The sequence below is a fragment of the Gadus macrocephalus genome, chromosome 3, assembly GCF_031168955.1.
Source record: "Gadus macrocephalus chromosome 3, ASM3116895v1".
Classification (NCBI taxonomy): domain Eukaryota; kingdom Metazoa; phylum Chordata; class Actinopteri; order Gadiformes; family Gadidae; genus Gadus; species Gadus macrocephalus.
The window spans coordinates 6,083,910-6,109,415 of NC_082384.1; the positions used below are offsets into that span (position 1 = coordinate 6,083,910).

The window sequence follows — 25,506 nt, forward strand, 5'->3', positions numbered from 1 at the left end:
ACCATCGCAAGCAGTTCTACTAACTGATTCTTCTGATTCAGCAAAGAAGCGCAAAGAGGTCCCTGCAGGCATCCATACTTGTTGTTGTTATGAAGTCTAGTCTTACAAACCATCTGTGTTAGCCGACTGGCGGCGGCAGCAGAAGCCGCTTTTGAAAACGCCTGGCCCTTCACACCGCCGCGCTGAACCCTCCGGCAGCGAGGCGGTAATAAGGGCGGTTGCCGCGCGGCGGTGTGCAAGCACCTTTATGCTGTCAACCAAAGGGACTCTCTAAATCGACGCCACTTCGACCTGAGCGGGACTTTACGTCCTACGTCACTCGCTATGGGTGTGCATGTGTGCGCATAGCCGTCACTCGCGATGGGTGTGCATGTGAGAAAGGTTTTGGCTTAGTGTCTATGGGTTGGTAATAACGGTTCTGATGATTTTTCTGATGGAAAAGTGGTCTTTTATTTCCATAATCTTTGTTCAGTGAACGCATAAACCCGTTTGTTAGTTAGCAGTTAAACAAAATGCGATCTCTTTGTTTACAGTTACCAACGACCAACTGATGATTGGGGGTTCGATTCCCTAGTGATGCAAGGTTTTTTCTTTCATTTTGGACTGCACACACATCGCGAGTGACGGATACTCGCACAATGTACACACATCACTGTCTTTACAATTTCTAGGCAACCGAAGTTTAAAGATAGTCAAGTGGTTAACTCTTGAATCGCATGTACTAAGACCTGATGGGTTAGTGGTCAGAGAACAACTCATTAACGCGGGGATAAGGGGTTCGATTCCTTAATGAAGCTAGCTTTTTTCATTCATATTGGACTGGATGTTTGTATGCCATTTTGCGTAACTTGTAGTTTATGATGAAGAAATGTTACTGGGGTTAAGGTTAGGGTAACGCTAAGGGTAAGACACAAAGTGTTTTTGCAACACAATATTTCTTACAATAACAAAGTTTAAAGTTTTGATGACTCCAGTAGGAAACTTAAGATACCTAGAGAAATGCGTGAGTGCTCACAAAACATCAACAAGTCAGCAGTGTGGTACAGGGTGATCATTTCTGATATACAGTACAAAAGCTGAAACTATTAGCCAGGAGTGGGAAAGATGCAGACGCAGACGCAGACGTGGGAAGCAATAAGACGCACCAACAAACAGTTGCCTGTTGCAAAATGGTTCAGAGTTTAATATAAATAGTTAGGGTTAGCTGGTATGGCGTTATCTGGTATGGCTATAGTCTAATGTTAGCTTAGTTCGTGTTGTTTCGTCATGTTAATCGCTAGTAATAGTAAGTAATTTGTAGAAATATAGCCTATCATCACAGACTGTAGGAATGTCACCCACCCTCCATCGCGTACGACACTGACGCTCGTAATCTGTAGGCCCTAGTGCAAGGGAGTTCGCGCACAGATCCCTGAGACAAACGGCTACGCGCACACATGCAAACCCTTAGCGAGTGACGTAGGACGTAAAGTCCCGCCCAGGTCGAAGTGGCGTCGATTTAGAGAGTCCCGTCAACCAAACGGGTCGGGGGCAGGTTTTCAGCTCTGGTTAGATCGGCGTGCGCAGCTTTCTAGCCCCTCCTTTGACAATGACATCACCATTTGTGGGTGTTCCCGTGGACCTCGGAGCCCGTATCACACAGGGGTCTCTCCGACAGAAGGTCTTTCGGGACGGATCCCTTGGCATTGCCTGAGAATATTCATTATGAGAGATATAGGTTCTTATCCGAGGGTATTCACTATTTGATTGTCTTTGTTGGACCTTATGTAGACAATGTTTGCTGTTGTGCAGTGTGTCTCCGTGAGACAGTGGTAGAACCAAGCCCCAACCACAGCGATATATACCAGCATCCAATGCGGAAGTGACAAACATTGCAGTAGCACCGGGTGGCCACTACGAGGTGGTACCAAAAGGGAGCAATTCTTCGTCGTCACATGTTAAACAGGCCGTTTTCACAGTCTTATTAAACCTATTTACAGCCTGGTCCAAAAAACCATTCTAGTCAGTATGTTTAGTTCATAACTCCATGACAACACTGAGGGCGGTGAATTTTTTTTTAGGAGGTTAAAATGTATGAATAATTAAGGGCGCGTCCTCTTGAGTGACAGCTCTCTAATGTTGCTAATTCGGTGTACGTCACCTAGATGGGCGTATCTCCCGCCCCCCATTAATGAGGGGCGGGAGATCAATGCCCTTTTTTGGTTAAAGGGAATGAGGCGGAGTCAAACTATGACGAGTCAAACTAAAGGCCTGATTCCACCGGAGGCGTACGCGCCGCGGGACGGCTGCGCCGCGGTCACCGCTGCTGATCGCTTCCACTCTAATCAATGAGACCATTTCCACCGGGCGCGCCGCGGAACGTTTCAGCAGCGTCCCAGGAGCGGCGTGCCGCGCCGCGGCGCTATCTTTCCGTCCAATTCTATTTTTGCCGCGAGCCGCTGCTAAACCGCGTCAATTTCGACAGAGCAGGTCGAGCCGGGCAGGAAGTGAAAAGTAAAAGCCATAGAGCATCCGGTCAATTTTCAAAATAAAACGCAATACTCAGCTCATGTAATAGAATAATGTAATAATGTAACTTCACATCAACATTATTACGTCATGACCGGTGGCACCAGGTCAGCAGTCAATCAATCAAAGGGTCTCAGAGGGTCGGCAACATGGACGACGAGAGACTCATTGTCGAAGTTCAGCAACATGAAGTCATTTATGTACCAAATCATCCTTTTTATAAGGAAAATGTCAGAAAGGACAAAGCGTGGCATTTAATTGCAATAGTTTTGGGAGTGGAAGGTGAGTACATTAGGTTTAGGATTATCGCGTGATCTCGTGATCTCGCGTGAATACGGCTGGCTCCCAAGGCAGAGCTACGCTGCCGTTACGCGCCCGGTAGGAATGGACGCAGGGCAGAGGACGCAGCCGTCCGCGGCGCGTACGCGTCCGGTGGAATCCCGGTGTAAGATGGCGATGCGCATAAAGGCCTAAATACACCGGCATCGCAGCGGTGCGTCAAAAACTCTGCCCCCATTATTCCGGATGTACTAGCCCACACCGGCGCTGACTAGCTGCGCGGCAGGGTTCCGCGCCGCGCCGCCCAACTAGTCTTCGAGCCAATGTTCTATTCCCTAGCGTCGCCGCCCCTGAAAAAGCGCTTTTTAAAAGCTTGTTTGTACATCCCGGGTCCCGTAGGCACCTCCATATCTACCCCTCACCACTGGATGTCGCCCTCTTTCGTTTGTGAGAAACAATTACGAGAATGGATGATGAGAGACTGGTCGTCGAGGTGGAAAAATGTGTTGAATTGTAAGACCAAGTTCCCGACCAAGTTCCCGTCATTACAAAGACAACTCCAAAAAGGACATTGCCTGGCGAGCCATAGCTCTGGAGATTGGCTCTTCAGGTGAGAAATCAACAATGGTGGACTAAGTACCCAAACCATTAACCATAATGGGAAATAGACGAAATCAAGTCACATATAATCACACCATGTAGGTAGAAACCAGATTACTTATATTTTTTAATTTAAGGCAAGGCAACTTCATTCATATAGCACTTTTAATACATGAAGCAGACTCAAAGTGCTTCACATATAAATACAATAAATATACAATGCAATAAAATAGATAGGCTAGTAAAAGAAAACACAGGCAAAGTTCAACAATGCATTGTCATGTATTAACTGTCTCTCTGGGTTTAAGGAAAAATAAAAATAAGTGTCTCGAGCACTCAAATTTTATTACCACGTTTTTTATTTTATTTGATTTTTTACTTGTTCTACCTCACCTGTTTTTAATATTTGTTAAATATTGTTCATCTACTTGTTCTTACTTGTTCTACCTCACCTGTTTTTACTATTTGTTAAATTTTGTTTTCTATATTGAAGTTCAATAAATGTTCCTTTAAAAAAAAAATATATATATATATATCGGCTCAAGAAAATCGGTATCGGCGTATCGGCTAAGGCTGATGAAAAAATATCGGTATTGTATCGGCCCTAAAAAATCGGTATCGGTCGATCCCTAGTATATATATATATATATATATATATATATATATATATATATATATATATATATATATATATATATATATATATGCAAAAGAGTATTTATACCAGAGAGTGATAGTAACTAAATTATAGGTCATCATGGCTAGGTTACACCATACGCTTCTGCCATTGCACACTTCCTAGTGGCGAATTGAAATATTGGCGGTGCCTCTCTGCACGGAGCTCCTGGACCAAATTGTGGTATACCTCCTGTTCTTGTCTCTGTTCATTGATGGGGTGCACCCAAACCCTTCGTCTTCTCCTTGCCCGCCTACGGCGCAGCAGAAGAAGGGCAACCACCCTCTGTCTGGCAACAATTGTTCTGTTGAAATAAAAAAAACTCAATAAAATGTGAAATAACTTGTGTTCAATTATAATGGATAACTACTGGCTGCATACATGTAAATGTGTGGCTATGTTAAGGCTATATAGATGGATAGATAGATAGCTACTTTATTGGTCACAATGGGGACCAATAAAGCCATCCAGTAGCTCAATACAATAAATACACTCAATAACAATTGGCCTTAAAAGGTGACTGCACTATATACTAAAAAGGCTTAATAGAAGGTCCTGAACTTATTGAGATTGTTGATGAAGTAGATGAATAATTGCAAAATATAAAATAAATAAGAAATGACAGTAAATAAAACGATAAAGTGCCCTACAAACTAAGTTGATCTGATGCTTGAAAACATACTTTCACTGCGCAGATTATACATTTTTCAAATTATTCAGCCAAAAAGATGGAAAATAAATAAACTAGGCTACAATAGGCTACTCACCCATTGCGTTTCGTCTCTTTGCTGCGGTTGATTGACAGGTGACTTCCTGATTTTATACTGCAGTGCGGCCGTCGCGCCGCCTCCTGTTGGTGCTAGGGGCGTGCTTTTGACGCGCGTAAAATGCGCGCCGCTGCGCTGCGGCGCCGGTGTATTTAGGCCTTAAACCAAGAGAATTGGATGCAGTTGGAATAACTGCGGTCTGCCCTAATGCTACATCCATTTTATATACTATCCATGGGTAGAACAGAGGTGGTGGTGGTGGGTTCCTGAATCCTCGAACGCCAGACTTCCGAGTTGAAAAGTCGAAGATCTCACAGCTTTATTGCGGCATTTCTCGAAGGCACGCCCCCTTTTTGTCTTCATCTTTCGAAAATCTGAGAGTAGACCGATAGCAGTGATGACGCTATCAGCAAAATGGCTGCGCCCGTGAAGAGATTTTTTTTTTTTGTATTTGTACCACGTAAGTCATTTTAATTTTGATTTTAAATGCTCTTACACACTTGATTACATTGCTACTTTATTCCGGTCACCAATTTAAACATTGCATGGTCTTGCTGTGCGTGCAATACAATGCAAAGTTGTGTTGTTTGTTTTCGGGCTGGTTTGCTAAAGAGGCTAATGTAGCTAACAAACAACAACGACTAGCCAATTTCATGACACAATCACAAAGACGAACAGGAACGCTATGAATGCTCCAAGACCGGAAGTGACGTGAAACGTGCCACTCGGAATGCTGGTGTCCGAGGATTCAGGAACACACCATTGTACCTGCAAGGCTAGCCTTCTGTTTCAAAAGCAAGTTAGTGTTTTAGCTTCTTATCACAGAGTGATAAGAAGCAAGAAAGTGATAAGAAGGTGGAAGAACAAGATAATTGTTGTGTTCCCAATTCCCATACATGTTAACCAGAAGAGACTAACTGCCTCCAGACAAATAATGATTTAGGCCACTCAGCCCTGGGACCAGGAGAGACTAAGGGCGCACTCACACTAGGCCATCTGTATCGTAAAGTATGTTTGCCCCCTAAAGTCTAGAGCGTTTGGCTAGTGTGAGCACACCATCCGTACTCAATTACAGTTCAATTCCGTGGCCTGAGTACACTTCAGAGAGGTGTGCTCAGGCCACGGTAAAGATGCAAATTATTCTTCAGAGGTCTCCGTGCTTAGTAACCACAAGATGTGGCCACAATGCAGAGTCTGAACTTCATCTGAGAGGCCTTTGTAGACTGGTGGGGACCTCTTACACCATTCCGCAGTGTCGCTGAATGTGGTGAGAGTGGCTCTGCAAGGAAGGCCCTCGTTTCAATCATGGCCTCTGATGTGGTGCTCTGTGTAGTGGGGGAGATCGGCTTCATGCTTGCCAACCCTATGGTCAAGAGCCTCCAAAAACATGGCCCCTGGTCCTGCAGCAACAGCAGTATCCCATGCCTCCTCTCTCTGCCTGCATGGGGGGAACTCCTGCTGCGACTGCAGTGATCCTCATCCCCTCCTCATCTGCAGCCTTGCCATTCACAGAGGCGTGCCTCTTGAACGTCTGGTCCAAGCAGGTAGCAATCTGCAGGTTTTTCTATTTGCTCTACCCTGCTAATTCACTCGGTTCTCTCAGCCAACAGGTTGTCGACTAGTTTTCAAACTGGTTCATGTTGGAATGGTTTCCTTTGCTTCTGGGCAACAAGTCCCTTTGCCATCAATATGACTTTAGAGGCAGTCAAAAACCCGTGAAATTTGACAATTATTCAAATGTTGCTTCATGTAACAGTTACAAGAGTGCAATATAACAAAGAAACGGTTATTTTTAAATAATAACAATATAATAGAAGAAACTGTTTTCCAAATGTAGGACAATCAAGTTTTGCAATAACATACCTCTCAGCACTCACTTCTCTGGGGACCTCCTTGAAGGGCTTCAAAACATCACATGTTGCCCCGAAATTTCCCATTCATCGGTGGACAGTGCTGAGAGTGGAAGTGCCATGGTAGCCATGATTGGATCTTTGACTTCTTTAAATCTCTTCAACATATGGAATGTTGAATTCCATCTAGTAGCCATATCCTGCTTTAAGCATAATTGGCCCTGCCCCATCTGTTGCTTAGTGCAATTTAGCTTGTCAGGCAACTGAGCTTCTGTGGACATATTACACAACAGCTTATATATTTTGCTTTGTATGTTTTACCTCCTTGAAGGCAGCTCTCACAATCACATTAAGCACACGTGTAAAGCATGGTATGGGGCCCCAGTGGAGGTGGTCTCTCAGGCCTGCCACAATGTTACTGGCATTGTCTGTAACGCAGACGACCACTTTGTAATGCACATCCCATTCAGTGGTAACCCGGGTCAGTTCCCTGGCAAGGTAAGCAGCGGGGTGTCTGTCTGTTAAACAAAACAATCTGGGAGGAAGGTCAGTTGAAGGTCCTCAATGAAATGACAGAAATCTGTTGACAGACCAGCAGTCTGTGGTCAGACCAGCAGTCTGTTGACAGACTAGCAGTCTGTGATCAGACCAGCAGTCTGTGGTCAGACCAGCAGTCTGTGGTCAGACAGAGAGCAGAAGCACACTTCCTCCGGTCAGCTCACTCCGGAGCTGACCATACAACCTGGGTATCAGAATTTCTGAAAGTGTCTTTCTACGTAACAAATTGTATGATGGGTCCAATGCCTTTGAATAATTCCTAAAGACCCTGTCCTCGACAATAGAGAAGGGCTTGAAATCTGAGACAGGAGCTATTTCAGTGTCATCATCACCCTTTGTTTTTCTAATTTCTGCTAATAGCACAGTTGGATGATTAAGGTTAAGGTGTCTCCTCATATTTGATGTACTTCCTCCTTGATAAGAGCAGTAACTCTTGCATATTTAGCATTTTGCCTTTGAAGGTGCCATTTCTTCAAAGTGAGTCCAAATATCCCTCCTCTTCCTTGTTTGGCTCATTCTCTTGAACTCTTCAGGTCCCTATGCCTGAGACTCTCAGGAGGTGTTGGGGGAGTGTCAGTGTCCCAATGAGGACAACATTAAATGGGCAGCTAGATCATGCGCTTTAATTTCAGAGTTTAGTTGTAGAGGTATAATCTCTGTCTCTTGAAAAACAAATCTTGAGATCTTTAAAGTATGTACTATCCATGGTCAACTGATAATTCTCATTTACTTTGTTATAATTTTCCCTGCTTTTAAGATTCGGCAAACACATCAAAAACTGATTAGGTTCATGCCCACCTATCAGGGTTTGGGTAAGCATGCACGCATCTCGGGAAGTTCTCTACCGCAGATACTGTATACAGATTATGGTTTCCAATTTTATTTTGAGCTCTAAAAAACTAGAGGCCCGGTACTCATGACCTCATAGCTGGCTACGGGCATGAGCATAACTATATGATTGTAACCACTAATTAAAAAAAAAATTGGGCATTTATTTATATCATAGTTTGTATAATCTAAGAAATAATACAAAAAAGAATGATGCCGCGTAGGAAAAAATCTCATAGTAAGAAGCTAGAATATTTCGCTACTATTTTAATTCATTGATAACTAAGAAAAGATTACAAAGATGGAATGTGAACGAAAGATATCTTACATGTCCATGTAAGATAGAAATATGTGGTATAACAGTTGTATGGCCATAAGATGGAGCTAGAGTTTTATGAATTATGTCATAATTTAGCTGTTTAACAGACGCAGGACCACAAGGTGGAGCAAGAGCGTAAACTCCGCCAAAGGAGGGATCAGAAGAAGAGTAAAAACGAGAGTGCTTTGATTTTATTTTTGAGTTGCTCCATGAACAAGCTTAGTTGATTGTACTATGTTGAACTTTCAGTAAACCTAGCCTCATTTAATTCTCTTCTTGTCTGTGTTTATTGAATTAAAGTGATCGGTCACCTATGATCTGGTACGCATCTGTAAACATGTTTTACCTCAGTAGTATCTGTTCACAACAAACAAGTCTTTAAAGGATAAACAGCTTTTACTTATCATCGCCACTCTACCTCCATCAGGTCCACCTGATCTTTTCAGCCTCTCCCACTGTCCTTCCAGATTCTTACGCTCACCCTGCAGCTTCTAAACTGCAGCTCTGCCATCAAATTTCAGCAAGCATTTGCTGAGCTCTTAAAGGGCTAACTTGGGTAGAGAACTGGAATCCACCTGGGAAGTCTCTGGGGTCCAGAAGACCAAGGTCTGCCTAATGTACGATGGTGCTCTTAGTGACTGTGTCCATGTGTCTCAGTGACTGTGTCCATGTGACTCTTCAGCCATCTCACCTGGTGGTTTTCTACTTTTTTGGTACTTTCCTTGACAATGTGGCCACCACTTCCATCTCTGCCACCTGCTTCTGAACCTGCTCCAATTCGTGGGTCACCAAAACATCCTAAAACCTTCTGAAGGGCAGCATTCTTTTCTCGCTAGTGAGTTTCCCCAATTGGAGAGAGGCGTCAGCGGCTTTACTGACTTCAACAGCTTCACCATCATCACAGTCGGGGTCGGCTTAGGTTCTATCACTTGGTCTATCACCAACCCGGAAGGGTCGTGGCACTGTTGCTCTCTTCGCTAACAACACTTGCAGGAACATTACGACTCTATCTGGCGCAGAAGTACTAAAAAACGACTACTAGTACATTAATTTCATGAATGTACTTTTTATATATTTAATGTAATGTTTATATATATATATATATATATATATATATATATATATATATATATATATATATATATATATATATATATATATATGGTAACATGACATCGTCTTTGCATAGGATCGTATGCACCTAATAACTGCTTATTTTTTCTTTCATATGAAACTACTATTGAATAGATGTTGAGTGAAGAAAAAGTGTGTGTGTGTTTGCGTGCGAGCGTGCGTGCTTGTGTGTAAGGTTGTTCATACATGTGTACACTAAGGGTCCCATGCCACTAAGAATGAAGGCATGTCTGCAATCGTAATGTGGAATGCATAGTTACATATTCTAATCTTCATGATCTACATAATTATTAGTGACTATACAGACAGATGTGTATTATGAGTTTACAGGCCCTATCTTATTTAGTTTTTGTGTTGAATCCAAAAACTTCTACAGGGATTGTACATTGTGACGTCACTTTGCAATTACTGCCTCCGTTTTGGCAGTATAGGAGCATAGGAATATTATTGGTATTAATTGTGTTTTGGTCATCGGTTAGTAATTATTTGTAATTATTTGTCATTGTTAGGAGATGTTGTTTTGTTTGAAACTGCCAAAGGGTTTACTCTGGCAGTTTTTTGATACTACTAGCGTAACATTTTCTAATCGAGCAGCTAATTTCACCATTTCGAGCCCCGGATATTTTCTGTGCTAATTAACCTGAAACCTGCCTTTCGACTGCTTAGTAACATTACCGTTACATGAGGAGCCTGAGGGTTAACGTTGTTAACGTTGACATCACTGCCACTGCCGTTTTGCCTTTACGTTAGTCCTTTTGGGTTGCAGTGTTTCTGACTGAGAAGGTTCCAATTCAGGTGTAGAGGTGGAAGTGAGATATACGATTAAGCCAGCGGTCCATGTTTGCATACCTTAAAGTTCACATGATTAAAGCCAGTCTGCACAAGGTTCCCCACAAGAAAAAAGTTTAGTGGAGTGGGGAAATGCTTCAGCAGTGTCAAGCAGTGGCGATGGGCAGTACCCTCAAATTGTAATAGTCTTATCATCATTCAGAGTACACTCAAATTCTTGCAGTCAAACAATCATCGGTTAAAAAATTAATATATGTGCATGACAGAATTGCTCTAAAGAAATGTGTCCCTCTGTGTTGTAGGAACCATGGCTCAGGTGGTCAGACCTGTTTTCTGGCTGTGGTTGCTGATGTGCTGCTGGAGTCTTGCCATTGCAAGACCGGGAAAGAAAGGGAAAAAGGGGAAGCAGGTTGTGTGCCCAGCGTAAGTATTCACATGAGTAATATACAAATGTCTCCACACACAAGAAGCATGCACGTATGCAATTGCTTCTTAATCAGAATGTAATTGATCATAATCCAATACAAATGCAGTTGAAAATTCAGACCATGCACCTACTCTCTTTCCAATTAATTTTTTTGTTTCAGGGACATTGCACACTAATCAACAGTCAAATTGTAAGTGAGCCAGAGTTAGCCTAAGATGCTAGATTACATATTTTATTTAACAGCATAAAGCACAAACATATACAGCAGCATAACGCATAGACACAGCACCAACACATTAATTTAGACACTAACATGCACAGCACGAGACAGGAGCACAAGACAGGACAGGAGCACAAAAGAGACAAGCAAGCAGGACACGACAGTTTAAAAGTCCAAAAGTTTATGAGCTTACTTTGAGAGATGTATGTGAAGATATGAAGTACTTTTGGACAAACAATTTGATTGACAATTTATTTGGTAGTTCTGTACTGGATACATCCCTCTGTAATGGGTAATGTGTAGCAATATTTTTGGTAAAGGATGTAAAGTGATTTAAATGGCATTTCTATTATTAATGACACATTAATAATTTAATATTTTTAGACAGCTGTCCGCAGAAGAGTTGGCCGGAGTTCCTGCAAATTCTACATCAAACATCCTCAATCGCCTAATGGTCAGTTACGACCCAAGAATCAGGCCTAATTTCAAAGGTAATTAATCCCTAATATGTGGAAATTCATTCTTTGCATTTATCAAAACCTTTGCTAGGAGTTGGAAGCAGTGGGCTGCTTGTCTAACAGGGCAGTGACCTCGTTATATTTTTAAGTGCTGGTCTCCAATTAATCTCCTAACCTTTAAAATAAGAAATTTGTATTTGATGCAAAATGTTTGTTTACTTTATTCTAAGGATTACCACTGCCGCGAGCTGTATGTTGTGTAACCTCAGTGCTCTACAAAGGTCAAATTACAGCCATTAATTGTGTATTGGCAAATAATAGCGCATTCCCAGTAATATGAATAACATGTCCATGTTATCAATAACCACTACAGCCCAATGAACAGGCAACAATAAATAATGATAAAAAAATCATATGTATATATATATATATATATTATCACCAATAAATTGCAATTGCTGTGATTAATCAGGATTAATCACTTTTTTTCTTTTTAAGATTGAAGCTTTAATACCGTTAATGGATATTTAAATGTAAAATGATGATTAATCTAGAATCATCACAAAGGAGGTATATAAATTAAAATACTGTGAGAGCGACGTGCTAGGCTTTCTCAAGCATGTCCATCCTCAGTGCCCTCTGCCCTCTGATTTCTCTCACTCCATCGTCTTCTACTATGCTAAATATGCAGCAATTTGTAGCTTTCCAGTTAGCCAAAGCATACTTTACCTTTTCACTGACATGTTTTGTTTTGCCGAGCACCACACTTCAGTGATTTAGTGATCGTGAAGCCCAGTAGTCCATAGGGTGTTTGGCTTTGAGCTGATATTTCAAAGACAAATTAGTTATGTGGTAATTAAATTCGGCCTTGCAAACTGTGCAGATTACTTATGTTTTCTCCAAAGGTCCGTCAGGCAACTTTATAAATGAAAACCTTGCACCTAAAACTCCTTCCTACTTTAGGCTTTTCAACTTCATATCCAACCATATATATTGTTCCATACTAAAAGTAACCTAAATTGTTCAAGGAGAATGCATCAGTTTGTTCATGTTTTTCTGTTAGGCATCCCAGTGGAATCCAGAGTGAACATCTTTATAAACAGCTTTGGCTCAATTCAGGAAACCACCATGGTAATATCTCAGCCTCTCTTCTTGCACACACACTCAAACAGAATCAGTCACAAATGTCGGTTTGTCTTATTAAACTTTGCCTCCGTCTGTTCCAATTTCTAGGACTATAGAGTGAATATATTTCTCCGTCAGAGGTGGAATGATCCCCGGTTGCGTCTTCCAACTGACTTCAAGAGTGACTCCTTAACTGTTGATCCCAAGATGTTTCAGTGTTTGTGGAAGCCTGATCTTTTCTTTGCCAACGAGAAAAATGCCAACTTCCATGATGTGACTCAGGACAACATACTTCTATTCATATTCAGAAATGGAGACGTTTTGATTAGTATGAGGTATGAAGTCACACAGAAAACTATTTATGGAAGTGCAGTTAATATTTACTTAAAAACAGAAGCAAACATACACAGACACTCACAAAAACACTAAATATCTGTCACTCCAGAAAAATGCGGTGTTTTTTTGTGGTTGTTACGGCCAAAAATCCTGGATTATGCTGCACGTTTTCTTAAAAAATGCGATGAAATATGCGCCATATTTATGCAATTTTATGCAATGAAATTGCGGGAACTTCCAAAAAATGCGGGACCTTGCGAAAAATGCAGCTTTTCGCTGACATTCACGTCGCGCAATTACGTCACTTCATAACGTGCTGCTCTTGTGATGTAAACGAAACATTTTTTAACTTTCTGCTAAGATATATGTGATTTTTTTGCAACGAAAATGCGGGGATTATGAAATCATGAAAGCCCTGCATATTTTGTTCGAAAATCGGCAATTTATGCGGTGAAAGTGCAGCATATTTGAAAGAATGCGGCCCCCGCATGAATATGCAGACTTTGGCTGATTATGCATTGAATTATGCGATCGCATAATCACGTTTTTCTGGAGGGACTGAAATATCATTGGAATACACTGCAGTTAAGGCACACTTACATCAAAGGCATCATCAATTAAAATCCTGTCTATAAAGTGGGGATATAATCTATATTAAAGAAAATGCTGATGCAATCGAATGTGTGTGTGTCTAGGTTGTCTGTAACACTCTCTTGTCCTCTGGATCTAATGCTGTTCCCAATGGATACACAGAAATGCAAAATGCAGTTGGAGAGTTGTGAGTATATATTCATGTATATTTTCTCTCTCTCTCTCTCTCTCTCTCTCTCTCTCTCTCTCTCTCTCTCTCTCTCTCTCTCTCTCTCTCTCTCTCTCTCTCTCTCTCTCTCTCTCTCTCTCTCTCTCTCTCTCTCTCTCTCTCTCTCTCTCTCTCTCTCTCTCTCTCTCTCTCTCTCTCTACACATACATATACACACACACACACACACACACACACACACACACACACACACACATTTAAAATCTTAATTTAGCTCAACAATTTAAACCGCAGAAGCAACATTTGATTATTCCTATACAAGTGACCATGTCAGGGATACAGTAGTAAGGCAGAAAGCATATTTCTGGGTACTTTGAGGTAGGGACACACCGCATTGAGTGGTAGCATGTCCTTGTAGCTCCACAAACGCAAACTGTGTGTTTGTAGCCAATTAAGGTTGTTTTACACTGTTATGAATACAATTGTGGGTAAAAAAGTGTGTAACAGATCTGGACAGATCAGATCTGGTCTTAATTCAGTCTTGCTATAAACCCTGTGTTTATCGAATGTCTGCGACGACCTGCTCATTCAGAAGGTGGTCTCCAGCGAGAGGTTTATGGACTATTTGGATGCACAGATTTGAACTTTCTGCGAGGGTCACAGGGTAACAGTATGGACACTGACATAGACAGAATGGTTGACTCTGGACACTAGTTGACTAGGGTTTTACCAGCAAGGACTGTACTAGCAATGGCTACAGGTCACCCCACTACTTCCTGAGCTAAACCGACTCCCAATAACAAACCCTGGATTACGTCTTACATCAAGACACTACTCAACCAAAAAATTGACGCCTTCAGGGATGGAGACGGAGAGAAGCTCAATTGCGTGCAACATGAGCTGAAGGGGTCATTAAAGCAGCATTGAAGCATAAAAAGTAGAGAGGTTGCTGCAGTACCACAACACCAGAGTGGTGTTGAGGGTAATGAGGACCATCACAGCATCACAGCAGCAGGTGATGTGGACAAGGCCAATGAGTTTTACAACAGGCTTTAGACGGTGGCCAATGTCTGCCCTGCCCTAGCCTCAGCCATTCACCCTCCCATCATTTCAGCTGCAGCACCCCGACTCCTTCTCCAACACGCATGTGCACCAGCATCACTGCAGCTGCAAGGCCCCCCAGACCTGGGCCCCCTCCCCTGCCGATCAATTTTACACACCAACCGGTTCCAGCTAAATGGGAGCAGTATCGAAGCAAAGGGATTTAACCGCAGTATGCTACTCTGACCAACCAAATACAAAGACATATTTGGGTGCGCATCTGGATCACAAGCTGGACTGGTCCATGAACACAGATGCGCTCTACCGAAAGGGACAGAGCCAGCTCCTTTTTCCTAGGAGCTGGCTTAGGTCTGTAGGACGTGTGCAGTAAAATGCTGCCCATGTTTTACAAGTCGGTGGGGGCCCGGCCAGCATCCTCTCTTATTCTGCGGTCTGCTCGGGAGGCAGCATGAAAGACAAGGACACTGCGGCTGGACAAGCTGGTGAAAAAGGAAGTTGGACTCACTGGGAAATGTGGTGGAGAGATGAATGTGGTGGTGTGCGGTGCAGGCCATCCTGGGCAATGTCAGTCCTCTCCTCGTCATCATCCTGCCAGGTCAGAGGAGCAGCCACAGTGGACGGTTCATCCCGCTGCACTGCAGGACTGAAGAGTTTATGAGCTGGGCTGCTGGGTGCAGCTCCCTCTCTCTCTCTTTTTCTCTCTATTTTTGTTTGTCTTTTTTCAACTTGATGATAACCCAGTTGTAACACATCAACAACAGGCTAAAAAGGGAACAAGGCAATATATTGGAATGACACGATTGCATGTTCCTGGTGTTTTGGGTTGAGATGGAACGGTTGGTTGATCCAGAGTGGCAGCACCACTGATGGCCACTGTTGTACCATGGATTCCATTTAGTTGGTGCCGTCTCTTTTTTTCCTTCTTGCTGAGTAACTCTTCTCTTGGCCTCAATTCAAAAAATCTGTACCACTTTCAGATTGCTCAATGTTTAAATCCCTTATGAAATCTACGGGTCATCTCGGGATGAAGGGGTTGGACAGCTTCTCCACTCCATTCATTCTGTTCTTGTTGAACATTCCAGCTTTTGGCTACTGTGGCGTCTAGTGCGCTGTTGCCACATATTTTAGTTTCAGTATGTAAGCAGCATCGATCTGACCACCCATCCCTGATCCCAGGTGAGGGATTTGTAGGGGGTGTGGTTGGGACAGTCCTGTCTAGGGCTTGTCTGAATCCTATCGGGCTCTTGGAGTGGTGCCTGTTCACACTGTATGCCAAGCTCTCCAGGGGTTGCTGCTATAAGTCTCTCAGCTGAAGTCCAAATTAGGAAAGCATGAATCTCCTCTCATGTCTGTCCTAGTTTCCTCTTTCCTGTTTGGTAAACCTCAAATGCTTCCCCGTTTACACACAATCTTGTTTATATTTTGATGCAGACTTTGTTTAATTATTTTTGGATGCAGAATTTTAAAGGGTTGAGGGTGTGTGGGATATGGTGTCTTAATATTTATCATCCATTAACGCTAGTCAATAGACAGTTTAGCGTAATGCTGGCTCCCCTCTTTCTTAACTAGATTGGATAAATGCCTGTATAAATGCTTTTAAGGGCATTTGTTAGTATATCCTATAGCCATGGCCAGTAGTATTTCAACAATCTTTGGAGGTTATGCCAAACTCTGAGCTAATTAAATAGGTCTGTGATGTCTTGGGGTTTTTGGGGTCTCTCTACACGGTTAAAAAGTATTTTTCTAGCCAAAAATGTGTGTACATTTGGTATATTCTTACAGTTTACACTTACATTTTGCAATAAGGGTACAATAATGAATTAATCAACATTAGTTAGGGCAGAAAGGATTAACAATTAACATAGTTAACATGAGCAACATTAGTAAATTATTACTAGACCATTAATGAACTGTTAATTACTGTCATACATTGGTAGAACAGCTTTTGTTCCACCCAACACAACATTTTCAGCAAATTATATGATTAGATGGGTCTTTTTCTATGAGTTTCTCTCTCACTCCATTTGACTTTATAGAACTGGAATAGTTTTTCATCTATCTCTAGGAATGTCTGTTGGTCAACAAGTTTAATCTAGCCATTAAAACCTCACCCTTCATAAGTATCAAACCGTTCTTGTTATGCTTACGTTCACATACAACCGTGGTGTAGCACTGTGGAAGTGTTCCCCCAGCCTTTTACCCTGTCAAGTTCACAAGGACCCTGATCCTTGCTCATAAACTGGTCAGTCCAACCCGTCTTGGCCATTAGCCTCGCCCTTTCCCCCTCCATGTCTGCTCTGTGGTGGCTGATCTGCTGCACGCTGCTCACGCTCTCTTCCTGCAGATGGCTGACATGATATGATATACTGATTGATTCCTTTGGGAAATTCATCCTCTGCTTTTAACCTTCCCAGCTAGGATTAGTGGGCTGCCAAGGGTAGCGCCAGGAAAACATCTCCAAATGAAGTACCCTCGCCTGGATAAGGGTCAGGGCAGGCGTGTTAACATCCATGTTTTTTCTGGTGTGGATGGAAACAAGGTCACCCGGAGGAAACCAATGTTAACACAGGTAGAATCTGCAAAGTCCACACAGATAGGTCCACCCCTCTGGATTGAATCCAGGACCTAATTGCTGTCAGGTCACTGTGCAACTGTGCCACCCACCTGGCGCCCTCTTCAGCTTCTCTCACCCTCGATCCAGCCATGTCTAGAGTGAGGTCTTTTGTGAGCTGTAGCCTTTTTGAGAGCTCCTTATTTCGAATGTCCTCTATGAGTCTGCGCTGATGTTCTCATATTTTCGGTCAGTACAAAACCACAGTTTTTGGGCAGCTCCTACGGTGGTCTGATAAATGTTTCAGCTCTCTCACCAGGATTCTGGACTCGCTGATGGATTGTGCATTACGACAAAAAGTACTCATTGTACATCTTGAGAACAAGGCAAGGTATAAAGAAAACATAACAGAATAATGAGCCGTTTTTATTGGCCGTCAGAAGATGAGTCCCAGAACGTTGTAATATTTTTTTATTTATCATAAGCAGTGTTTTTGAGTAGTATTCCTCTTGTTTTTATTATCATATTTGGCGTGTTTGGCAGGTAAACTACATTCATAGACAGTATTGATTAACCGTATTAGGATAGATTGAACTTGAACACTTAATGTTAGACGGAGTAAACAGAGACCTTGTTTATAGCATTTTGTCAAGGGGTCCCACCAGCTTCAATATTGATGAGCCATAACAAGCAAAATTCATCTACTTGTTCGCTCAGATATAGATAAAAGGTTAACGGCTGAAGACACTACTACATTGTGTCCCAAACTTTTATTTTGAAATGGCTCACAATGGCTCATCAACACCTCATGTTGAAGTTGGGGCCTGTTAATTGAATACACACAATGTACACACTGACAACAAGTTTAAATTAACTGTAACAGCTTAATTTTGAACACTATGCGATAAAAAAAAGTCATTGTTTTTGGGCTAAGTGTTCTCACCCGCATGGTTTTGATTATCATATCCATTTTGATTCTTCTTTTTTTTTTTACCGTCATGCATGAGCGATGTATTAAAACGGCCCACACACTGTCGTATATACTACATTATGGTGTACCTCTTTCTGTTCTGAGGTTGAAGAGCATTCTAAAAAGAATGCTACAGGAATTAGGAGCAGAGTGGAACATTCACAAACTGGTTTGTACCAGAGACAAACTGGAATACTCTACCATGTTGACAAAACTTTAAGACATACCAAGTTTAAAACAAAACCAATGATTTTGTTGATTGTTTTTGTTGCTTTAACCTCATGGGAAATTTTAATAAAAATGCTACGGTTAATTTTATGTTTTCTTTTTCTAGTTGGTTATACGACAAGTGATCTAGTTTTCAAGTGGCAGTCTGATCCTGTTCAGATGGATGAAATTGCATTGCCACAGTTTGACATCAAACAAGAAGATATTAGATATGGAAACTGCACAAAATTCTACAAAGGAACAGGTAAGTAATTATATTTTAGTATGCCCTAAATACATAACATTGTGATAAAATGGAGAAAATTTAAATAGAGAAAATTTACCAAAATATACAATATGTTTGTGACAGACTCTCATTGGTCTTTTTGCCCCTTGGCAGTCAGACTTGGGTCGGAGATATAGATGATCATTGTAAGCATTGCTACTTTGGTGCATTGTTATTCTTAAAACAATCAAAAGCACATCCATGGCCATTTTCTTTCGGTTCACCTCTTTGATGGAAGAAGAGCCAAGTCCCATAGCCTAACAAGTACTAACAGTGGATGCCAGGTCTGCCTACTTGATATTAGGGACTGCAATGACTGCTCTGTGTATGGTTATGGCTTATGTAAATTAAGCTACCAAAGTGTTAAACAAGGGTTAAGTTAAACAGCTTAATGACCTGATTTATGCCATGCCCATAGCCATTGCTTTAAGTAGCTATTAACACAGAAGAGACCTAAGGCAAAAATCAACTGGGGGTTGTGTCTATGCCTGCTAGGGCTAAGGACTTCCACGGTTCAGCCTTTATTCCTGGCCTGCTTGCACATGAGGCTGGTGCAGCAATGTCTCTAGGCTTGGGCAAAATATTAAATGACTCTCAAATATAGTGAATGAGAGCTGTTTGTAGAAGTGCTCTTATGTTGGGTTACCCAAGGGTTACCACGATTCTGAGTGAAGAGACCACCATAAATAAATATTTTACTGTTTATTTGTAAAATTACAATCTACTGTTGGACCGTCATGTTTCCACCATGTTCATGTTGTACTAAAGCAAGTCTCTATATTCACAGGATACTACACCTGTGTTGAGGTGATCTTCACATTGCGTCGGCAAGTTGGCTTTTATTTGATGGGTGTCTATGCTCCCACTTTGTTAATTGTCGTGTTGTCCTGGTTGTCATTCTGGATCAATCCTGACGCCTCAGCCGCTAGGGTCCCATTAGGTAAGAAATTAATCAAAGATAAGCAGCCATGTAATTGAATACAATGTAATGAAATAGATCCCAGAATAAAAAATGCATTACAAAATAGAATATACCCATCACATGTTATTTTCCCCATACATTAATTAAGTTAAAATGCATTGTTTGACCATACATTTTGAATGGATTTATGCCTGAACTTTGTAAATCGGAGGAATGTCGTGACTTTCTTAGAAAATTAAAAAAAGGATGCATATCATTAATACCACAAAATACCAATATACCACAGATGATCACAGAGGACCACAAGTAAGAGATAATCCACGACTAGGTGGGCTTTGATCTAAATAAAAGCCATTTGCGGGGCTCCCCCCTATTGCATTAATTCTTGTAGCAAATCTAGGGGGAGATTATCCTATTTATACCACAGCCTCTTGTAAATCATTATCATGTCGCTTGCAGTATTTCTTAGGTCTAACCTTAACCAGAGATATATGGGTCCGGCTAATCAAGCCCCAAATTAACATGAGATTCATACAGAATAAAAACATTGCCTTACTACTCCAGTAAATGGAGAACATCTTAGTAAATACCTGGCAATGGAAAAGCAGTGTAAACATACTCCCATTTGAGACCTGTTATGCAGACTAATTGAGCGTTCTCAAACAGAATAAATACATACACAACAATGCTTTATAGGCTAAATGTTTTTGTCACCAAGTTTTGGTTCTGTTTGCTGAATCAGATCAAAATATTTATTAACTACGTCTGCATATTTCAAAGGCCTTTTCAACTAGCAGCATTGTGTGAGCTCCCCAATGTGAGAAAACCAATGCCTGACATTAGTTACTTTACTTTTAAGGACCGCTTCACATAAAACTCATATTGAAGCAGAATTCTTTATATTTGCTATATTGTTAAATGCTAGTGTCTAATGAATTACCAGGGTTGTTTTAGCAGAACTTTGGCCAGCTGATGTTGAGGAAATCAATGTTTACGACTCTCAGTCAGCACTACATTTCCGCTGGCCATGGAATAAGCATGTTTAAATAACATGCTTGTGATCATCTTTTGATGGACCATAATCTTTTGCATATGCCCAATAGGTTCTCAGGAACAAAGGGTTTGGTTGTGAAAGCAATAGATATGGAACATAAATGTACAAATTAAAACATATGTGGTATTTAAATGAATGTACAATGAGAAAAGAACATTATTTGGCTCTTTGGGATTATCTATCTATATCTATCCATCCATGCATCCAGCCATCCACTACCCTTCCATCCACTGTGCTTATCCAACTCATCCATTCTGATGGTGAGTTCATCAAACCATGGACAAGGTAACTGTGAAACCATTGCTGAGCCTTGCTACATAAAAGACTCAGCCGTACAAAGATAATATTATTCATTCATGCTCTCCTATGGCTTCGGGTACTTCTTCTTCCATTCATTCCAATACATATTTTTATCAATTTCCTGTGTTTTGTTATGTAAGGACAATTCTAATTTACACTGTACAAAAAAATAATCGATTAACTCTGTTTTTAGGTATTTTATCAGTGCTTTCTCTGTCCAGTGAAAGCATGCTATTGGCATCAGAGCTCCCAAAGGTTTCCTATGTAAAAGCCATCGATATCTGGCTCATCACATGTCTGCTGTTTGGATTTTCTTCACTTGTGGAATACGCTGTGGTTCAGGTACAATTTCACTTGAACATATTCTTGTTTATTATAGTTGAACTTTATCAATACTAGCAACAAAAGTTTGTGTTGGTATTACATTTCAGGACAATGGTCATTCAGTACGTATACCAAAATACACAATTATTCTTCAAAAGTAAGTCTTGTAAAATCTATTTCCTGTCTATAATTATCTATCCCCAGGTGATGTTAAACAGTCCAAAATTGATTGAGGAGGAGAAAGCAAAAATGGCAACAAAGGAAAAAGCTTTGATTGAGAAAGAAGGAAAGATGGCCCTTAAAGCTAAGAATACAATCAATGGCACTGGTGGCACACCTATACATGTCAGCACACTTCAGGTACATTTCAAGTATTTCAATAAACAAGAAAGTACAATTTGCATCTATCCCAGGCTGGGCAATCTGTCGTAGACTGGGCAGAAATTGAATTCCAAATATGGCTGCGCACTATGGCCGTGCACCATCCGGTATTTTATATTTTATATTGGATTACTGTTCTATGAAGATGTCAATCGCAAACTGCCTACTTCCTCTATTAATTTAGTAACAGGCGAGATGAGAGGTTTGAGATTAGCACACATACCAACAGGTCTGATCTATCAAGGCAAAATAAAACGTCAGTTTGTCAGTTTAGCTGGATAATAAAAAAGAATAAAAAGCTAATCTAGATGTTAACATTTACCTCAATACATACAGAAGATATGGTAAAAAAAACACTTTCAACAAAATTATTTTCTTTTTCGTTTCTTTCTACAATCTGGATGCATTTCGGGGCCAATGTTTACTTGCTTTTTTCGTTGAGTTTGTTTACCTTTTAACCAACAGCTTCGTCCCAGGCATGAATATTCCTATTGGTTAATATGGATATGTGTATACTGACGTAAAGATATACATTCCAAAACGTAACCTCCCATTTTAGGGGAGGAGCTTGACACATTTTTGCAATTGGGCTGAAAAGCCATATGATGTGAAACATCTGCATTTTTCTAATTGTTCATGATGGTACTTTTACTTCCGTCAAAAGCCTACTATTTCCCTTTGTGATACATTTGCACAGAGAAGGATAAAATAAAACTGAGATTTCGGTCATTACATTGAAAACAAATGTAGAGACAAATATGGGTACAGGACATCGAAAAAATAAACATATTTTCACATATTGATAGTTTTGATAGCTTTCAGATTTTGTAAATTAAAACATGTAATGTGGCCACGGATAATTTCAACAGGCTACTCGAACATATAACGGATGTTGGCCGAAACCCTGGTCACATTGAAGAGAGTAATTAACGTTTTATTTGCTGTTATCTCAATTATTATTATTATCACTATTTTTGGTGGTGGAGTTTTTCTTTTGTGGTCTGTGAAATAAAGTAGTTCTCCATGTAGAAATAATGAAAAATCAGAATTAAGGTTCTGCTTGATTTCAAAACCAAATCAGCCAGAGCCAACCGATTCCTTTAATATAACTTCTTAAATGCATCCTAACATCACCTGCCCAATTTGCGACAAGTTTAGACCACAATGCTTCTGGATGCAATTGGGTATACCTAGAACCAATCAGAGCATTGAAACGTGGTACATCGGCAGCAGCCATCTAGGTTGTCAGGGTCTTCTGGGTCATCATATCAAACCGGCCCAATATTAAATAAATTTGTGATCAGTCTTATTACGGCCTGGTCTGCTGGAAATCTGCCTGAACAGGAGGGGAGCCAGACCCCACCAGCGTAAATAAAACATAAGCTGGGAAAGGCTCTGGTTCCCAGACAAATCAGTTAAATGTGAACCCCATTGAAATATATTAGTTCAAAATGTATGTTGTGGAACACAATTCCATACATTTCATATTTTCCTTTGTTTTTCTCATATCTTTCTTTCCCTTGCTTCTGGCAGGTGGTAGAAACTCGGAAGAAAGTTTGCACCTCCAAGTCTGACCTACGCGCCAACGACTTCAGTATTGTGGGATCTTTGCCCCGAGACTTTGAGCTTTCCAACTTTGACTGCTATGGTAAACCTGTGGAGGTGCTGGGAGCCCTTGGTAAATCAAAAAGCAAAGCCAACAAGAAACCCCCCCCACCCAAGCCTGTGATTCCAGCCGCAGCAAAACGGGTTGATCTTTATGCACGAGCTCTCTTCCCCTTTTCATTTCTGTTTTTTAATGTTGTTTACTGGTCCGTCTATCTTTAGAAGGAGGATATATTGATTTAGAAATTTGTTCTGCTTGTTCTATTAATGAAGGAACATCCCCTTTGGCTATTCAAGAAAATAATATGTTCCATAGACAGTTTTACAATTATATTTGTACATATATTATGATAATTCTACCTGCCAAACATAATAGTTCATGATTAAGATGAATGCTTTTATCTAATTGGGAAAGCTTTTTTATCAAGGCAGGCATGAACTAATATTTAAATAAAAGATATATACTATATACTCCCTATAATTATGCAGAAAATAAGACAGCATTGTTGTTCTAGTCACCAGAATGTACACATATGACAAAAATGCAAAGCAAGTTAAAGTATGTTGAGGTACATAACTTATTTTACCCCAAACCCTTTTGACCCTTTGTTACATATGTATTCATTAAACAGCTGTCAATGTTGCATGGGCACACAACACTATTTAAACCTGTGAAGATCTGTAATGGTAATGATACATTTGGTGTGTATACAGCTGATAATATTAGGAAAGCAAATTTTGATGATGATTGTGAGTATATTTTTTGCCGTATCATTCAAGGTGCATTAGGTGAGATTTGTGAGTTGTAAAGAAACAGCAGAAAAGAGAATGGAGGATTTTGAAATTAAACTGAAAGGCATCCCCTCCCCTTGCGTTTCCCCGCATATAAGAAGCGCTGCATTTCACACACCGGTGATGGACAGGTAAGATGGATTCCCCGAATGAGCCACGGAAGAAATCCCCTGATTGGTCAGAAATTAGCGTTGTAAGGCACCAGGCACAGTCAACTCAAGATGGATATTCTCACAGCGCCCTTTAGTCAATAATAGCTGACGGCTGGTTATTCCATTTCTAATTACAATTATAGCCCTTAAAACTTACATACAGACAATTTAAATGGTCCCATCTCGGAAATCTCTAATTGTTTGAAATATATTGTGAATATTTTTTATGCATTCAATTAAGGTTGTTTTAAATATCTTGTCCTTTTTTTATATTGTGGTGCAATATAAAAGTAAAATAAATATGCAGCTAAGCTGGCCTAGTTGCCAGTGGCTTTCTCCAATTAATTGCCAACAGTTCTTGACCCTATATCATATTCATGAATGGTAACACACAAGGGCTGTAGGACTCGGGACATTTTGTATTGCCGCTTTTCCACCGCACATGTAGCTCGACTCGACACGACTCGACACGACACGACTCGACACGGTAGCAGCACGGGTGCTTTTCCACCGCAAATAGTACCTCCTGGACGTGGGCGGGGTCGGCTGCGCGAAAGGGCCGTGACGTATTTGTGTACGCGACGCAAACAACACATACGCAACCCACACATGGACAGAACCCACATAACAACAATGGAGGACATCGATCACATTACTATTATTAGCTGGCATGTTGAAGAAGTTGGAGAAGTGGAACATGTTGGCTGCGGCGCTGCTATGGATGTTACCAGCATGGTTGCCATGTCGCTCTCGTGACTTCGTCACACTCTCTGGCCAATCAGTCGCCGGCCGTCTGCCGACGTCACATTTTAGCTTCGGCTCAGCTCGCTTGGAACCTAGAGCGAGTAGGTACTAGAAAAAGCAGCCACTTCAGGTACCAGATACCATGGTACCGCGGTGGAAACGCAAAAAATGCGAGCTGAGTCGAGTCGTGTCGAGTCGTGTCGAGCTGGTACCATGCAGTGGAAAAGCGGCGACTCCTCTTAGACTCGTTGGGATTTACACTTGACTTGTCTCTGTCTTGCCAAAGAATACATGTATACAAGTATTTTTTGTATATCCTCCTTCAAAAACAGAGGGAAACCGTCAGGGCCCACTAGGGCCGAAGATATTCTGATTTTATTTTCTTAATTCATTCTTTTACAATCAACTTCTAAAAATACGGTTTCTGAGGAAATAAACCCTACATTAAATCAGAATGCTGCCGAGTCTGCCGTGGTTGGGAAGAAAATGCGATGCAGCTCTGTGATTGGTCAGCCGGCTATA

General features: G+C 41.1%; 1 protein-coding gene across 6 annotated transcripts in view; it reads left to right on the top strand.

The window, feature by feature from the left end:
- LOC132453828 (glycine receptor subunit beta-like) overlaps positions 1 to 24,581 on the top strand; it is a 41,954-nt gene extending 17,373 nt beyond the window's left edge. For 3 of the 6 annotated variants that reach the window (XM_060046813.1, XM_060046811.1, XM_060046812.1), the window contains 10 exons: positions 10,611 to 10,731; positions 11,340 to 11,446; positions 12,477 to 12,544; positions 12,647 to 12,873; positions 13,570 to 13,652; positions 18,552 to 18,689; positions 19,498 to 19,650; positions 21,180 to 21,328; positions 21,515 to 21,670; positions 23,225 to 24,581. In XM_060046813.1, the coding sequence (XP_059902796.1) occupies positions 10,616 to 10,731; positions 11,340 to 11,446; positions 12,477 to 12,544; positions 12,647 to 12,873; positions 13,570 to 13,652; positions 18,552 to 18,689; positions 19,498 to 19,650; positions 21,180 to 21,328; positions 21,515 to 21,670; positions 23,225 to 23,518 (1,491 nt within the window). In that variant the 5' untranslated portion in view covers positions 10,611 to 10,615 and the 3' untranslated portion in view covers positions 23,519 to 24,581. Of the gene's footprint in view, positions 1 to 10,610; positions 10,732 to 11,339; positions 11,447 to 12,476; positions 12,545 to 12,646; positions 12,874 to 13,569; positions 13,653 to 18,551; positions 18,690 to 19,497; positions 19,651 to 20,894; positions 20,972 to 21,179; positions 21,329 to 21,514; positions 21,671 to 23,224 lie in introns of those variants that run through there. The other 3 variants (XR_009524815.1, XM_060046815.1, XM_060046814.1) reach the window with 3 other exon arrangements.
- Positions 24,582 to 25,506: the final 925 nt, after the last annotated feature.